Source organism: Dermacentor silvarum, chromosome 1 (genome assembly GCF_013339745.2).
Source record: "Dermacentor silvarum isolate Dsil-2018 chromosome 1, BIME_Dsil_1.4, whole genome shotgun sequence".
Classification (NCBI taxonomy): domain Eukaryota; kingdom Metazoa; phylum Arthropoda; class Arachnida; order Ixodida; family Ixodidae; genus Dermacentor; species Dermacentor silvarum.
The window spans coordinates 262077686-262095338 of record NC_051154.1 but is presented as its reverse complement, the minus strand read 5'-3'; the positions used below and the strand labels follow the sequence as shown (position 1 = coordinate 262095338).

The 17653-nt window shown below is 45.3% G+C and overlaps 1 protein-coding gene across 1 annotated transcript; it reads right to left on the bottom strand.

Annotated features, from left to right (window-relative positions):
* Positions 1–1217: 1217 nt before the first annotated feature.
* On the bottom strand, positions 1218–2025 carry LOC125942737 (piggyBac transposable element-derived protein 4-like). Its single transcript, XM_049661001.1, has one exon. The coding sequence runs from the start codon at positions 2023–2025 to the stop codon at positions 1354–1356; it is 672 nt and encodes a 223-aa protein (XP_049516958.1). The 3' UTR covers positions 1218–1353.
* Positions 2026–17653: the final 15628 nt, after the last annotated feature.

The window sequence follows — 17653 nt, the reverse complement described above, 5'->3', positions numbered from 1 at the left end:
TTAAGGTCACCGAGATTTCCAATGTAATTGACGGCACTGAGGACAATTGGATACATGAACGTGCAGATGACCCGAGCAGTGGCGAAGTGCCAAGCCCGAGCAGCGATACCAGTGGTTGTCAGTGGTTCAATTAGGTAATTCACAGTAGACGTGCGCTGGACAATACGATAAGGTCCGTCGAAGCAGTGAAGAAGTTTTGAAGAGAGGCCAGGAGCATTCGAAGGTACTGACAGCCAGACGAGGTCGCCGGGAGAGAAGACAGGTTGCACACATTGAGCGTCATGGAGCCTTTTCTGGCGCTAGTGGTAGTGAAGTGGCGCGCTAACTTGCGACACTCCTCGGCATGACGTGCTGCAGTCGAAACGGGCACACACACAGAAGCATTGGGCTGGTAGGGTACCAGAGTGTCCACGGATTAGAATGGGTGATGGCTGTAGAGCGAAAAAGAAGGGAGAAAAGCCAGTGGTAGTCTGGGTTGCAGTGTTGCAAGCGAACGTAACAAATGGTAGGATAAGGTCCCAATCTGTGTGGTCAGATGCGACGTACATGACCAGCATGTCACCCAGGGTCCACTTGAAAAGTTCGGCGAGTCCATTGGTCTGGGGGTGGTAGGCGGTGGTGGTTCTGTCGATAATGTGGCACTGAGCCAGAAGAGCTTCAACAACCTGACAAAAAGACGCGCCCCGTCGCTGAGAAGTTTACGAGGTGGGCCATGACGGAGGATGAAACAGCGGAGCAGGAACAAGGCGACGTCACATATCATGGCGGCAGGTAGTGCCGCAGTTTCAGAATATCACGTAAGATGGTCAACGGCGACGATGATCCAGCTGTTACTGGCGGGTGTCATAAGAAGCGGACCATAGAGATCAATCCCCACTCGATCAAATGGTCGGGCTGGACAGGGAAGGGGCTGCAAAGTTCCAGCTGAACGGCAAGGCAGATTTCCGACATTGGCAGTCCATACATGAGCGATGAATTTGTGGACGTATGTAAACATTCCTCGCCAGTAGTAGCGCTGACGAAAATCGTTCATAAATCATTCATTACCATGTTTAGTGAAGCATCCCTGATATTGCAAAGGTGCTCATGTTCGAGTGATCGAGTGCTTGGGAGTATCGAGTCCCTGACCTAAGCAAAAAATAAAGATTAGTAGTATTGGGAAGGCCTAATTTTTTAACCCATTGGCTTCTGCGCTCTCCGCGGCCGTTCCCGCCTGGTATTCCGCCGGAAAACTTTCGCGCCCGCCGGCGGCTTGGGTAGGTGCACCTAAACCGCAATAAAATCCGCAACAAACGTCATAGAATAACAAACTTTGTTTTATTTGCTTAACAATGCTTGACTGCATCAGGTGCTTCAGTATGACTTTCGTGTGTGAAAAAGTTTAAAGCACACGGGCATGTGAAGAGCAACTTCACATTTTTCACACTCCCATTGGCTCTCGGACTTTTTGCCGTGTGCCTTACAAACTAAGCAAAGTCTTGATGGATTTTGCTTGACTTTGTTTGGCAGGATGTGGCGAGGAAAATGAGCCCATTCGGCGGCTTGTAGGCGCATTGGTGAGGCCGCTACAGGCGGGTTTCTTCGATCATGGTAGAGGGGCAGAGTGGTCTCTTCGAAAATGGCCTCAGCGAGATTGACCTTCCAATCAGTGTAGTGGATCCGCTTGCCATTTGCTTTGACAAATAGAGCATAGCTGTTATAAACAGTGATGTCCATAATGTAAAAGAAGATTTTCTTGTAGCCTTTCGCATATCTTCTCATGATGGGAAAGGAAGCGAGTTGTTGGTCCTCGCGATCAACTCCTCCCATGCCTCGGTTGTAATCAAGTACAACTTGCGGTTTCAAAACTGGCAAGCCGTTCTGGCGACCCTTCTTTCCTGAATCGGTCACATTAGCTGCATTGTGCAAGGTAGAGAGCATAGTTACTTGCTTTTTATCTTGCCATGTCAGAGCCATGATGCCTCGTGCAAAGAGAGCTTCGCATTCACCTTTTTTCATCTTGAGTTTCTTGAATTCATCTGGCATGTTCTTACGGTGTGGACGAACTGTACCCACTGCATTCGAACCAGATTCTTTAAGGCGACCGAAACAGTATCGGTGAAGAATACCAGTTGTCCATATATATCGTGTGGCCATCAGGTAAGTATTTTCCAACGAGGTCAAGAACGGCCTCACTGCACAATAGCCCATCAGTTGCTGGTGTTTTCTCACTTTTTCCAGTATAAATTGAGAAATTCAGGCAGTAACCACTGGATGACTCACACAGTTTATAGAATTTCAATCCAAATCTTGCTCGTTTCGAAGGATTGAACTGAACGTAAGACAGCCGACCGCGAAACTTCATCAGGCTTTCGTCGACCGCAAGATCTTCTTCGGGATGATAGGCTGCACCAATGGATTTTAGTATGTGATCAAGGACAGGCCGTATCTTCCAGAGCCTATCTCCATTTTGGGGAATGCTGTTGTCGCAGAAATGCAGATAGCGTGACAGTGCCCAAAAGCGATGTCTTGGCATGACAGTGGCAAAAAATGGTGTGCTGATGACAGGTCTCGTTGACCAGTAGGACTGAATGCTGCTCTTTTTCACTTGGCTCATCAACACGCACATGGCGAAATAAGCTTTCATTTCACCTGGCGTTGTTTCATGCCATGAGGGGTCGGGATGCGAGCGCTGCTTCTCGCTTGCAAAGGCGTTTGTGTGCAAAGCAATTATCCCCCAAATCTCTTCTCCAAGAAGCGCGTTGAACATTCCAAGAGCACTCGGATTTGCACCTACTTGAAGCTCTATGGATCTTTTGATACCTGGTTGGCCGCTGAAAGGGTGCTCGACAATTTTTTCAACACTGTCATCTTCTTCCCATCGCCAGTTTTCAATCCTGCGCTTCTTTGGAAATGTCTGCGAAGCATCCATGGAGGCGTCCGCTGAACACAGATTCTCTTCTTCATCACTACCACTTTCATCAGTTTGGCAGTCCCCATTGTCTAACAAAACATCGTCCTCATCACAAACGTCACTTTCTTGGTCACTGTCGAACACAAGATTCAGTATTTCTTCATCCGTCAAACCGCGTTTCTTCCGTGACGCCATGTTTCGAAAAAGCCGCGATAGTGCACCCTTCGCCTCTGAAGAAAAAAAAAACACTTTCAAACAGCTAAAAAACCTGGACAACTATGTCCATCTAGCGGATAATATACCAAGCAAAAAGCAAACGCAAAGTACTGTGCTGCCATCTATGAAACAATGTAAAAAATAAACATTTTCTAGGCGGCCGGCGCTTCGCCGGTCAAAGCGCTTTTGGCCTCGCCAACCTGGTCGGCGGAGTGCCGGCCGCGGAAGCCAATGGGTTAATATTAGAAGAGAGCCACTGCAAGTCGTATCTGATGTCACATCATCGGGTATCTTACTCTATTATTATTATTATTATTATTTGCAGTAAAACAGTTAAAATTGTCATTTACTAACACATGTTAAGTTGTGTCGTGTGCTTCGAGACTCCGCTGCAATCTTCGACGTCCACACGGTGTCGGTAGAACTGGGAAGTTGACCGGACAGAAGATATGGGTCAGGCAGGCGGTTTATAAGCTCAGTGTTTGGCAGCCAGTCATGCAAGTAAGCAGTCATAGACCGTTTGGCACATTGGTGACTGAACCAGCTGTATCGTGGGACGTCTTGCCCAAGTACTCGTATTATATTTTCAAATAGGACCGCAAAACTCTTGAATGATAAAAGTGATACTTTCGAAAGGATGGTAATAGGAGACAAAAGGCAAAGGCACCATTCTGATAAGAGTCCGAGGAGTTGATAACCAAGGCAGTGAAATCCAAAGCCCCGAGGCCCATAGGCAAGAAAGACGCTGGCCTACATAAGCACCACACAGTGCTCCCATAGGCTTCCTAAGAATAAACAAAAGTACGAGCAGAATGGACCAGCAAGTGGATGACGGCATGCGAAGCCAGATGAGTAAAGACGTGCCTGTGATGGCAACCTTGGTGGCTATGCAAGCACACAGTAGTCTAGTGAACTCTCCAGAAAAGAACACAGTCAAGGAAGAAACTGCACCTGATACATTAGAAAGTGGGACTCGTGCTGACAGTCATGGTGTCGTAGTGAGTTTGGGGACAATGCAGGAGAATATGAGTATTGGCTTGTGGCAGAAATATGCAAGCTCGTCTGCAAAACCTTGGCCTGGCTATACAATAGCTACGAGATTAAAAGCAAGAAAATTGGCTCTTTGGATAACGAATTTGCTGACTTTATTTGGCAGATTAGTGCGAGTTTGAAAGAGCATTAATATTGCAGGGCCTTCGAGAAGGGCATCTGGCACTTGGGAACAGTAAAAGAGCGGGGGTTATCACACGTTTCAACATTGAAATGATTGAAGATATCTATAGTCCTGTTCTTACCACTGCCGGCTTGCTCCATAGTACCTCACTCGGAGACAAGTAGACCAGAGTTGCGGATTGGCAACTGTGCAGTTAGAATGATTCCAGAATCAATCCACATTTTAGACACTCAGAATGGAATGCGGATGTAATGATAGCACCAGTCTGGCAGATGGAATGGGAATGGAATGGGAGCCTGAGTTTTCGGAATGGAGTTGGAATGGAATGGGCATATAGTCCTGGAGGGCCAAATATTGATTTTGAGCGAGACTACAAAATTGGTAAATTTGTGATTTAGACTAGACTAGGCCAATTTATTATATTTATCAAGTTTTACTTAATTTAGCTCTTTCAGTATCTGCCTGTAGGTGACTACTGCTGCTGCAGTAATTAAACATGCCATTCTAGACAATTTTTCAGTCTGATGACCCAGAATTTTTTATTGGCTACATTTAAGGATGGCCACTTTTAGTTAACTCATAAAATGTTTCTTAAGGAATTAAGTTGACTCCTTAGTATTTGTGTACTCCTGGACATTTAGTAAAGGTGTTAAGATGCCAAGAAAATTAAAGAGCATGCTTGACCTACAACAAAAGGATGCAGATCGAAAATGGCCATGTCGCAAACGGTTGCGCCCTGCACGAGTCCATGGTGATTTGGAAAGCACGCCATGTTTTTTCGTACACTGTCGAGCATCCAGAAGGCGTGATAACAGGCGGTCAAAGAGATGTACAGGAAAATGGTGCCTGCTAATGTGCAAGTAAATGTGAAACATAAAAGGTAGTAGACTTCGATTTTTTTCAGCCTTGGAACTCATTTACTTCGACAGCAGCATTAGCCATGAAGACCACCCTCTTAATTTTGATTGCGTGTTTTTTCCTCAGATAATTACACTCACCCACAATGGGGAACACGGTGCAAAATGATTTTGTACTTTTCTTTACTCTATTGATTATTAGGCAACAACGGACTGAAGAAATATGATTCCAAAAAGTATGTACGTTCTTGTGTGAAGAAATATATAGTCTGTAACATTATTTGTTATTCCGCTAGAACCGCAGCTTGGGCTTGTTGGTTTTCCATCCTGGTGTTAACAGCGCAAAACCTTAGATGGGAACACGAGACAAGAAGACAACACCACAAGCGCTGCTTTCAACAACATTTATTTGAAGGAAACGTGGCTTCTTATACCTTTGCCCATAGGAATCACAAGTGTCACAGACACGTCATTGCACATCATGTGACACACGCACTTCTGCACGCTGACGAAAAAGATTGCATGTGCAAAAGCTCACATTCTTTGTCTGTTAGCGACAAGGATGAACACATTGGTCACGAAGTGTAGCACTCTCGGCTGCCTCAATAATCTCCCGAACCAGCTGGTCATTGTTTTTCCAGCACTTCACAGCGTTCGAATTCTGCGGCACAAGCTTTGGAGGGGCAATCTGTAACCAATATGCCCAAGTTCCTGCTCGCCTGTTCGATGTTAAGTTTATGTTCTTTTAATCTTTTGTTTGCGCATCTTCCAGTTCACCCTATATACTTTTTCTCACATTTTAAAGGCCCGTCTACGGTTTTGCGCTGTTAACAGCAGGATTATTTGTTATGTTCTGAAGACTTCAAAAATATGTTGTTCTTCGTCATTAGGCATGCAAGCATGAGTAGTAAACAATTACAGAGAAAGCGTTTCACTTACTGGGAACAGAGGAATGGAATGAACCAGCTCAGCCAGTCCAGAAGTGGGAATGGTCCGACTCCATCCTTTACGGGGAGTTAATTAAACGGACTGCAATTTCGGGGATCTCCACTCCTGGAGTGGGAATGAAATGGAGGGCTCCTATCTGCAATTTTGGAGTAGACCATGGAAAATTCAGGGGTAATTCAGGGTTACGCACATATATATATATATATATATATATATATATTGAATGCTTGATGTGTGGCGTTTAATGGTGCAAGGGCCAGCTATGGCCATAGAGCGCCATGACATATGGTAATGAAATATTTATGTATGAAATGATTAAATTGAGTTGCAAATGTAGATGAAATGTGGCTGTAGAGAAGCCTCAAAACGGGTCATTGTAAATGGCATAAAATATAATGACAATGACACATGACAAAAAAAAAGCAGCATAAATGTTTCACTACAAAAAGCTGATATAATAATATGCATACAAGAACTACTTCCTCCACAGGGCTTTTGAAGTAGAGAGCTGAGGGGCACATGCTATAAAGACTAATGTCACTGCAGCTACAACCTTGAAGGCAAGGCTGTGCTACACATGACCCGGCCAAATTATTTTTAAGATGTTGACTTCATCTAAAAATATAAAAACTGTTTCCAGGTTGAAAACCCCTTCGTTGCTTAGAAAAAATGCTGGGTGAAGTGACACAAGCTGGCGAGATGCAGAATAAAAGTACTTCTTACGGTTAGTTTCTAATTCTTTGCACTAGACTAGGACATGAACTGTAGGAATGTCGCAACACCTTCCACAAGATAAAGGATCACTTGCAATCAATAGGTAAGAGCGGGTGCCGAAGGTATGTCCTATTCTTAATCGAGAAAGGAGCACTTCCTTGTGTTGTGCTGTTTTCACCAATATCAAGTACCTTAATTTATGTTTGATGAAGTGCAGTTTATTGGGTACCTGGGTATTCCACTGTTTCTGCCAGTGCTTCTTAATCTTATGATGTATGGTTTAAGGTCTGTGGCTGGAATGGGTATATTTATCTCAGTGTCACTAAAAACTACTGAGGTAGCGTTATTGTCAGCAGCTTCATTGCCTTTTATGCCACTGTGTCCAGGTACCCAGCATAAAACAATGACTTGATTACCCATATAAGCTGAGCATACCAGTGCATATAGTTCGTTAAAGATAGTGTTTTTGTTTTCGTAAACTCATTAGGGCTCGGACTATACTCAATGAGTCCGTGAACATAACGGCCCTAGTGAGATTTGTTTGCTTTATGTGTTTAACTTCAGAGAGGATTGCGAATGCTTCTGCTGTACAAATACTTTTATATGGATTCAACATACCAGAAATTAAAAACGATGGTCCCAGAACTGTGTAGACTTTGAAGCATCTGTATAAAATTTGGCACAAGAATACTTATCCTGAAGTTCAACAAAATGTGCGTGTTTGTGTGTTTAAGGTGCTCGTTTTGATATTTCTAGAAAAGAGACGTCACACTGGATAGTCTGCAACTCCCAAGGCGGTGGAAGTCGAGTAGGAACCATCAGGACATTCTCTAGAAAAGGGAGAAAAAGGGAAAAGGAAAAGGTTTCTTCTGGCAGTGTTTTCAGCCGGAGAAACACGGGAGGTCTAGTGGCTGGGCGGTTACGGAACAGCCTGGCCATGGACAAATCGCAAACAGCCGAGTGGCACGATGATCTACGTCTGATTTCACTTTCAAGGCATAGGAGATGCTCAAACATGTATTTTAGAAGCGTAGAGACCATTCATTACATTCAACATACAGGCTTTGTACAGGACTTGTCCTGAAGGCACCTGTAGCAAGGACATGAAGATCCTATCCACCCAAGTGGATCTAACATTTTCAAAGCACTAGGCATAGCTAAATTATAGCTCTATGGCTCCGTAGTCAAGGCATAATTGTATTAGACTTTTATACAAGCTTATGAGGCATCTCCTGTCACTTCCCCAGTATGTGCGTGACAAGAGCTTCAACAGGTTCATAGTCATGAGGCACTTCGCTTTAAGATACAGCAGATGGGAGATAAAGGTTAGTTTATTAAGATAATACCTAAGAATTTATGTTCGGAGGTCACAGATAGTCGTTCTCCATGAATGCTTATAGCGGGGTCTGGTAGTACACATCTCTTGTTGGAGAAGAGGACACACATACTTTTTGGGGGGTTTAGTTTGAAACCATTCTCGTCCACCCACTTAGACAATTTATTTAAGCCAAGCTGTACTTGTCGCTCGCAGATACTAAGATTACATGATTTGTAACCCATTTGGATGTCATCCACATATACAAAATAAAACATTAAGCGTGGTTTAACAGTTTGGAATGAGTTCATTTTGACAAGAAAATAAAGTACACCTCCGCACACCACCTTGTGGTATACCAACCTCCTGTGTAAATTATCGAGTCAGGACGTTACCAACTCTAAAACGGAACGTGCAATAAAAGAGGCAGCATTGAATCCCGTTTAGTAAGTTGCCTCGGACTCCCATTCAAGCCAGGTCACGGAGAATTCCAAAACGCCAAGTTGTGTCGTATGCCTTCTCCTTAACTAAAATCCTGACAAGAAAAACTGTTTGTGCACGAAGGCATCATGGATATTTGTCTCGATGTGGATAAGGTGATCTGCTGTAGATCTACCTTCCCTGAAACCGCACCGTAAGGGATCGAGTATTTTGTTGCTTTCATGAAAATGGATGAGGCAGCGGTTAATCATTTTCTCAAAGACTGCATATAAACTTGTCAGAGCTATAGGCCTATAACTACTGGCCAAGAAAGGGTCCTTGCCCTCTTTGAGAATAGAAATTACGATTGCTTCTTTCCAGGCAGACGGAATGTAGCTGGCAGAGAACATGGAGTTAAGGAGTGACAGTAATGTTCTGTGGGTTTCAGGGTTGTGTACAGGATTCCTTGCGCTGATTGTGAACACGTGAACATCGATGAAATGGGAGATTTTGGAAAAAGACTAAAACAGCACAACTATGATGTCAAAAACAAGCACATGGCAACAAATGCGCTGGCTGAGCACGCAGTGATCATGAGCCATGGCATCGACTGGGATATCGTGAAGATAATTGGAAAAGAAAAGAACAAGACGGCAAGGCGTTGCCTGGAATCCCTTCATATCCAAACGACAACACACACGCTAATCGCAACTCAAGCAATATGTCCCTGATATACACCCGATGCTTACGTCACATCAAGAGGCGTGTATAAACAACCTTCAAGTTTCCTTCATTGTGAACAAGGCTCCCATAGCAGGGCCGAAACATCTTTTTGTTTTTAATGATTGGTCGGCGCTTGATATTTCCCGCCAGGGTGTATGTGTTTGATCATTTTATAAAGTATATTCTGTCACTTCCTGGAGCGGAGAAGTATTTTTGCTAGCTATCCCTTTGAGCATGGCAGCACGTTCTTCTAGCTTCAGACTTTTTCTTAAAGCTGATAAGGTTCTATGTAGTCGGAGAGTCACGGAGGTGATCCCAAGTCTTATTTTGTTTCTTTCGCATTTCCCTACATTCATCGTTCCACCAGGGAACACGTGGTGGTTTAGAAGGCGATCCATTTGTTTGAGGGATACATATCGACGCTGCATTGGCAATAAATGCTGTTAAAGATGCAACTGCATCGTCAATACTAAGCATAATGTTACGGGAAGGAAGAAGCGTACTGGTTTTACAGATGGGTTTTTCGCTTCTCTGCGCAGCCATTAAAACCCATCTGTAAAACCAGTACGCTTCTTCCTTCCCGTAACATTATTGGTGGAGGTCCGGGGTAGACATCTTTCTTGGTGATCTGGTTTAGATGACGATAGTCCACGCAGAATCGCCAGCTGTTGTCCTTCTTTTTGACGAGCACAACAGGGGAAGCCCACGGACTGGAAGAGTATTCAATAATCCCTTTGGCAAGCATTTTGTCAACTTTGCTCTGGATAACTTGTCACTCAGAGGGCGACACCCGGTATGGGCGTCGGCGAACAGGTGCCGCATCGCCGGTATTTATACGATGCTTCACAACCGTAGTTTGACCCAAAGAGCGATCGTTCAGGTCAAGAATGTCAGCGAAGGACTCGAGGAGGTCATGGAGCTCTGCGGCGGATTGGGGGTCGAGGTCCAGCGCAATCATCTTCTTTGTCGTCTCCCAGGGCACCAACCATGTCCTCTTCTTTCCACCTTACGCATGTCATTCCAGGTCAAATATGTCAGCTCTCTGTATCACTGCTAGTCCGCTGAGTCGACTGTTTACTGGGGCCCATGTGGTGAGCATTCATCCTGTTTTGTTAATTTTAAGATAATTGGAAAATGGCCACTCCCACATGGATTCTTGCCACCTTCCATTCCAAGTACGGCACAACTGTTCTTGCTGCAATGCTTAAATCTATGTATGAAAATGTTTTGTTTGCGACACTGTAAAAGGTTGGTTCTTTATTTAGTAAACATGCAGCTGTACGTAAGAGGAAATTTTCTATCAGGCGCTGTCTAGAGTCGCATCGAGAGTCGCGCCACAAGGTATTGTGTGCATTTAGGTCTCAAACGACAATGTAGGGCTCCGGAAGTTGTGCAATAAATAGCTTTCAAATTCTGATCTGGAAAGTTGATAGCTGGGTGGAATGTATAAAGAAGTAATTGGCAACAGCTTACAAAAAAACACTGGTTGACTGCAACTGCCTCAAGGGGCATTTGCAGCTGTAAATGCTGGCAGGCAGCACCCTTATGAACTATTATGGCGACACCGCCCGATGAGCCGAGAGCGTCATTGCGGTCTTTGCGGTAAATGGCATATTGCTGCAGAAAGTTTGTGTGTGTACAGTTATCGGTGTGCCCCCTCTTGCACCCACAGCACCCTTGAGTTAAACTCGTGTTCCTTTATGTCGTCCAAATTGTGGAGTAGACCTCTGACATTCCAGTGTATTATTTGTGTAGGCATATTGGGAGAATTTATTGCTGTGTGTCAAGAGAGTTAGATTGAGTTGGCTCACGAGGCCTTTCCAGGCCCCGTGATATGGGATTTTTCTTTTTTCCCCATGCACTCCACGTAGCTACACCGTTCCTTTGGTGTCTGAGACACCAAAAGAGTGTTGGGTGTGTCCATTGTGTCTTCAGAGGCGGTGGATGCACCCAACACGCAAAGTACCGTATTTATTCGAATATAAGGCGGTCACGATTATAAGGCGAGGGGGGAGTTGAAGGACCGCAAAAAAGGAAAAAAGTTTGCACACTAATATAAGGCGAGAGATCCCGCCAGAAACTTGATTTAAATTCCCACCTTTGAAGTTCGCGAAATTCAGCCGTGATACCACATATCACGTTTCTCTTGAATGCCGCATCGTAATGTCAACGACGACTTGCCATGATCACTAGTCGCAACGGAAAGGTTCCCGTAGGTTATCCAGTCAAATGCCACGCCGAACGAAGGTAGCGTACACTCTTAACAAAGGTCACGGGAGGCTGCCGCTACACCAGCGAGGGAACACAAAAGACAAGCGCGTGCAAACGCAGATGGAAAAGTGGCCGAATAGCTGGCTGCGGTTTTCAACTCGGCTTGTGGATTAAAACATACTGGATTTTCGCTGGCTGTTTTTGACTTTTTACGACTTCCCGCGACGCGCCGTTGCTGATCTCGGAGCCCACGACATTCTCGGCCGTTGCCTTTGCGAAGGCAACTGGCGTCAGATCGTTTTCTTTTTTTCCCCCGTTCTCACTGACGATGACCCATTTGATTGCAGCACAAACATGTAATAGCGTTATAATGTTAAATATTCAGAATTATTTACATTTTCATGCAAAGAAAATATTAGTGTGCCTTTCCCGACTGTGAAGCAATGATTGATGTTTACCTCGAATATAAGGCGGGGGTAGACTTTGAGGCCGCGGTTTTCGGAAAAAAACCTCGCCTTATATTCGAATAAATACGGTATATCTTCAGAGGTGGTGGATGCACGCAACGTATATCTATAAACGTCTGCACAGGCAGTGGCCCTGGGACCGGCAGACCCCCGGCAAGCCGCATCAGAGTAGGACGGATTTGACTGATTGAAAGCAGAAAAACGCTTGCGCACTTCTGGAAAGGAGATGTTTATTTTGACTTTGAGTTCTATTATCTCTTTCTCTTTCTTCCAAGATGGGCGTGTTTGTGAATAGGTGGAGTGGTCTGTCACAGTTGGCACAGTGGATTGCGGAAGTGCACACTTCTGAGGAATGGTCGTTGGATGCACATTTTGCACAGGTAGATCGCCCACGGCAGCTTTACGACCCATACCCAAAACGCTGACACTGAAAGCATCGGCGAGGATTTGGGATGTACGGGTCGTACACACAGCTTACAATATCCGGTTTCAATTGACTCGGGGAGGTTGCCTGTACCAAAGGTAGTGATTATGTTTGGTTGGGATTTCCTTATTGTTGCGCCTTATCTTAATTCTTTGGACCTTTACCATGTTTTGTTCTTGCCATCCATCTATCTAACAGCGCACTTTCACTAAGTTCAAGCAGGTCGTCATCAGAGATGATGCCGAGCACAGTGTTCATTGATCTGTGTGGGCCCACAGAGAGGAATATTCCCAAACACCGCGAGTTTTGACAGGTTGTTGTACTGGAGATTATCACGAACTTCTAGAATGTTACCACTTCCCATCCTAGTTACTTTGTAACTGAACCGACTGCTTCTGCAAGACATTTTGCGACCACAAATGGGGATATCGTACGGACAGTCTTTGTTTCATGTTGACTGTGTATCACATGCTATTTATTGGGAAATGTTTCTATTGGTTTCATTCGGAAGTTGAACGTTTCATCGGTGCACCTCCTCTTCAGGGAGCGATCAGGTAGAGGGGGGGAAGGAACCAGCCATAAGTGAGTGTGTAGTTTTTGGCAGTTATGCCAGCCACCCACTGTGGAGCCCCAAAAGGGGACACTGCAGAAACTGTGAAACGAAAAGGTCCTGCACCGCCAGGTGTATGTACGTTACCACTATAACCGAATGTGACATAACCTAGGTTGGCTACTACACAGGATTAACCCTCGCTGCCTAGAAAATCAGAAGTAATGCAGAAGAGAGGAGAAGACAGGAAAGATTAAAAGTGACAGAGAAAGACAAAGATTAGAGAGAGAGAGACAGGAAAAGGCAACTACCCATTTCCCCCAGGTGGGTCAGTCCAGGGGTGCTGTCTACATGAAGCAGATGCCAAACGGGTGTGTTGCCTTTGCCGAGGGGCCATAAAGGTCCACGCATACAGCATTGGCCCAACCCTCACGATCCCCTTTTCCCTGGACACCGCTAAGCCATGTACAGCTAGGCGCAGGAGGGTCAGAACTTTGTGCGCTCAGGTCCATGGTGTCGCAGCACACTTAACACCTGTTGATGCAGATGCCCCTTCCGGAACTACACGGCTAGAATTTATAAATTGCAATATGGGCCCATAAGGTAATTAGTTAAAAATTAATTAGAGAATTTTTGTTTATAGGTCGATTATGCATTTCAATTTTTTGTGCAAGTAATGTCTGCCTCTTCAAGTAGACCAGCTCATGAGCTAGAATTGTGCTATCTGCTACAGGCAACCTTTAAAAATTTTTGTAAGTGTTTGCTGAAACACGCTGTATAAATATATGTATATACAGTAGAACCCCGCTGATACGTTTTTCGCGGGACCGTAAAAAAAGACGTAAGAGCCAGGAAACGCAAGAGCCGAGAAATCGGGAAAATTGCGAAATGAGAGTAGTGGTGAACTGCTGGCAATTTTATTTTAATTCTGACATTTGAAAAAAAGTCGCAGTTTTGCCCAAAAGCCAAAGCATCGATTGCAATAGCAAATTAGTAGACAGCTATACAAAGTAAGGATAGTAGTTTTATCATCCGTATAAACTTGTAAACAAGCACGGTGTCAGCGTGCGCAGGCAAACGTGAACATATCACAATCGATGAGTGCGGGCACACGCTGTCGAAACGCTGGTGTGAGCGATGTGACCTGCGTGCTTCCTACCACTTAAACGCAAACGGAGCGCCGAAAACACACAGCACGCACAAAGCTACGAGCCGCCTACGCACCTACACTGCCTAGACTCTGCCCCCAACGCAGATCGCTTTCAAGATACAGCCCGCGCGACCGCATGCCGCCGTGCAGTACGCAGTTGATGCCAAAGTACAACTCCGCCCTCTATCCCTCCCTCCCCCTCCCCGCAGTGCCTAGAGTGCGACGAAAGAAGGCGAGCTTCCTCCCCGCTTTTCTTGCGCGCGCGAGATTTAGCCGCGGTCGTCGGCTCCCCTCGCACGCTTTCACTTGCACATACAGCATACTTGGACTTACTACGGAAAACTAGCGCAAAAAGGATGTGGACGAGCAAGCAACGACGAACACTGTGTCATAGGTGTCACCCCGGGCACTTTGGGCGGCCAATCCCATCGTCAGTGAAGCCACCAAGCCAAGCGACATGAAAAGTCAACATGGCCGCTCGGGCCGGCAGTGAGCAACGCACAATGCGGGAATGGTCCCACAGTTGCGACGCAACAGCGGGGTTACCGATGCATTAGGTGCTATGGGAGCTATGCCGGGACCGGCCGAAATCGACGTAACAGCCGGGAAATCGCAGCACCCGGGAACGTAACAGCGGGGTTCTACTGTATATATATATGTCTTTTTTTAGTGTGAGCCTTTCATTGATTACCTCATTGCGAATAATATTAACTGGTTGTGTCGATTTCTATACAGAACATATCAATAGAAATCATTAAAATAGGCTGTGGAATTATGTGTAGTGTGTCACAGGTGGTGTTCACAAAGCAACTAGCATTTTGCCTGGCACTGCCAGAACTTTAGACATGCTATAGCTGCATCAGTAGTTAATGGTTATCAAGTGTGTCGAAAAATGCATGCCCAATAAATGTTAAATAGAACACCAATCCAATACACTGCATATTTTCAGGGCGCATTTTTCAAAACGGGTGCAAGGCTTTTGCTATAGCAAATGGGTAAGATTAGCATACTATATAGCTTCAGCTTTGCATTACATGTTCCAAAATTGTTGTAAGCTTAATTAGGAAGTTTTAGTTAATTACATGCTTGATGGAAGGAAGTGTTCGCACACATGTCTGCCGTGGGAGCATAAAACAAGCCGCATGCATAACTCATAAACCTCAGTATGTAAGCGGCAATGTCTTCATTACTAATAAATGTAAAAAATTAAACGCGAGCCGTCAGTGATGCTATACTCGGAAGAGAAGCAACAATATTGAGAAACGTATAATTTAAGTCTATTTTGCACGTGGTTGAAAACTACTCCACCATCACGATTCACTAAGTTCTTCAGGTCAATTTTTCCACAAGTAAAAAAACACAGCAAACTGGTGCGACCTTGTGGAATCACGGACCCATTTCCAGAGAAGTTGTTTCTTTTGAGCAATCGCATTACAAATTTCAGTTGCTAGTAAAAAAAACCACACACTTTAAAATGTTGCCCGCATATGACTCGCGTGTTGGGACTGTTTTCCACAAAGTATGACATTTTCGAGCACTCAATATCTGTTTCTTTTTTTTTTTTTGCACTCGTCTTCAGAGCTGTTTCATCATATTACCTCACTAACTTGCCTAGCTCTTCTTACTTTTGCTTAAAAATTTTCAGCCAAGGCTGTAATTCAGACACGCTTTTAACTTACCATGCATATTGTCTTCAATTTTCCCCCATCCACCAAATTGGATATCCGTGGCTAATAGTTCTCAGATCGGCAGTCTAAATTCTACGCTGTAATTGAATGAAACACTTTGAACATTGCCTGTACACATCACCCATAACCTTCACCCTATATCCACAGAATATAAGCAATACAAGCAAATTTCCTGCACGGTTTGTAAAGTACGCTTGTAAAGTTTTCGGTACACGTAATCCATAACATGGCACCCATTCTGTGCAACCACCTTAGCTCCTTCAGGGTGGCAAGGAAACATTGCGAATGTTTTAATAAAGCGTCTACACGGCCAAAATACGAAGGTTTAGTAATTGTCATTTCGTCATTAATTAACCAACACACTTGAAAATTTTTCTGTGTATTACCACTAATACTCCCCACAATCCTATATACGAGGGCGGTCCGAAAAATACTTAGCCTCACCGCGAGAGCGCGACGCTATCGCATGAGAGATATACTGACATTTAGTACGCTCTCTTAGAGGGACACATGCAAAGGTCCAGTCGAATCGGGCTTGCGGTTTTGTTTTTGGCCTCTTGAGGAAGAGGAAGCAGGTGATTTTTCGTGTGTCCGTTAAAAAAAATGGAAAAAGAGCAATATCGGTCGGTGATTCGATTCTGGTTTTTGGAAGGGAAATCGCGCAGCAAAATCAGAGCGACTGGATGCCGTCTACGGTGAGTCTCCTACTTCGATGACAACCGTCAAAAATTGGTTCAACGAGTTTAAACGTGGTCGCACGTCGGTTTTTGATGAGCCTCGCCCAGGGGTCCCGCAAATGGCTACCACAGCCGATAACGTGGCAAAAATCCACGACCCCGCATTGGCAGACCACAGACTGAAGGTGCGCGAGATAGCTGAGACAGTAGGCATCTCAAAAGACTGCGTGGGTCATATCCTGCATGAAATTTTGGGCATGAGAAAGCTGTCGCCGCGATGGGTGCCGCGTTTTCTCACTCCAGACAACAAGCGCGTCCGTGAGACCACTTCAGAGCAGTGTTTGAAGCTGTTTAAGCGTAATCCGAAGGAGTTCCTGTGTCGTTTTGTGACCATCGACGAAACATGGATCCACTGGTACACACCAGAGACCAACGAACAGTCGAAACAGTAGACTGCACCCGGAGAACTTGCTCCGAAGAAGGCGAAGGCTGTCGCATCGGCAGGAAAGGTGATGGCCACCATTTTCTGGGATTATTTAGGGATGGCTCGAAGGCCTATTATGTGGAATAGGAAGAGGAAGGAGGAGGCGTAATTAGAGCCATCGTAGGAGCTGCACGTCCTCGACAAAACCCAACAGCGAGTCCAGAATAACCCTGCTGGAATCCGCTGCTCCAGTCCCAGCCTAAACCATTTTTCGGAGGACGACACTAGAACCAGCCACGGGTGGTGGTCCTGGTGCCAATCATGGCACTGGCAGTCCTGAAAAAGATGGCTGTGGTTGGTCGAGTGTATAGGGACTGTGGTTAGGCCCACTATAACAATGCGTGAGTCGGCAAGTGAAAGGACAAGGAACCGTTCAGGCCGATGGCAGGAGCAGAAGAAGCTATATTTTATTCTTCTGTGTTTCTAACCTCGCACCACGCAGCACATGCGCATGCATATATGCACCTGAGTGCGCCATAAATAAAAGGCAGCCGATGAAGATGGCGATGGCCGCTAGAGCGTGGCCACGCCACAGTCAGGGCACCTCTATGGCTCCTGGGGTGCTTCTTGGTTCGTGGAGGCTGTTGAAGGGCTGGGTTCCTTAGACGGAAGGGAGTCAGGAGACAGGAAAGGGCGTAGTCACTTCTGGCATGGCCGGTACTGCCACTGCTGCTCCAGCACGTCTGGTGTGTAGATGAAGGCAGAGTGGAGCCTATGCAGCAGCGCCTGCCCCAATCTGGGG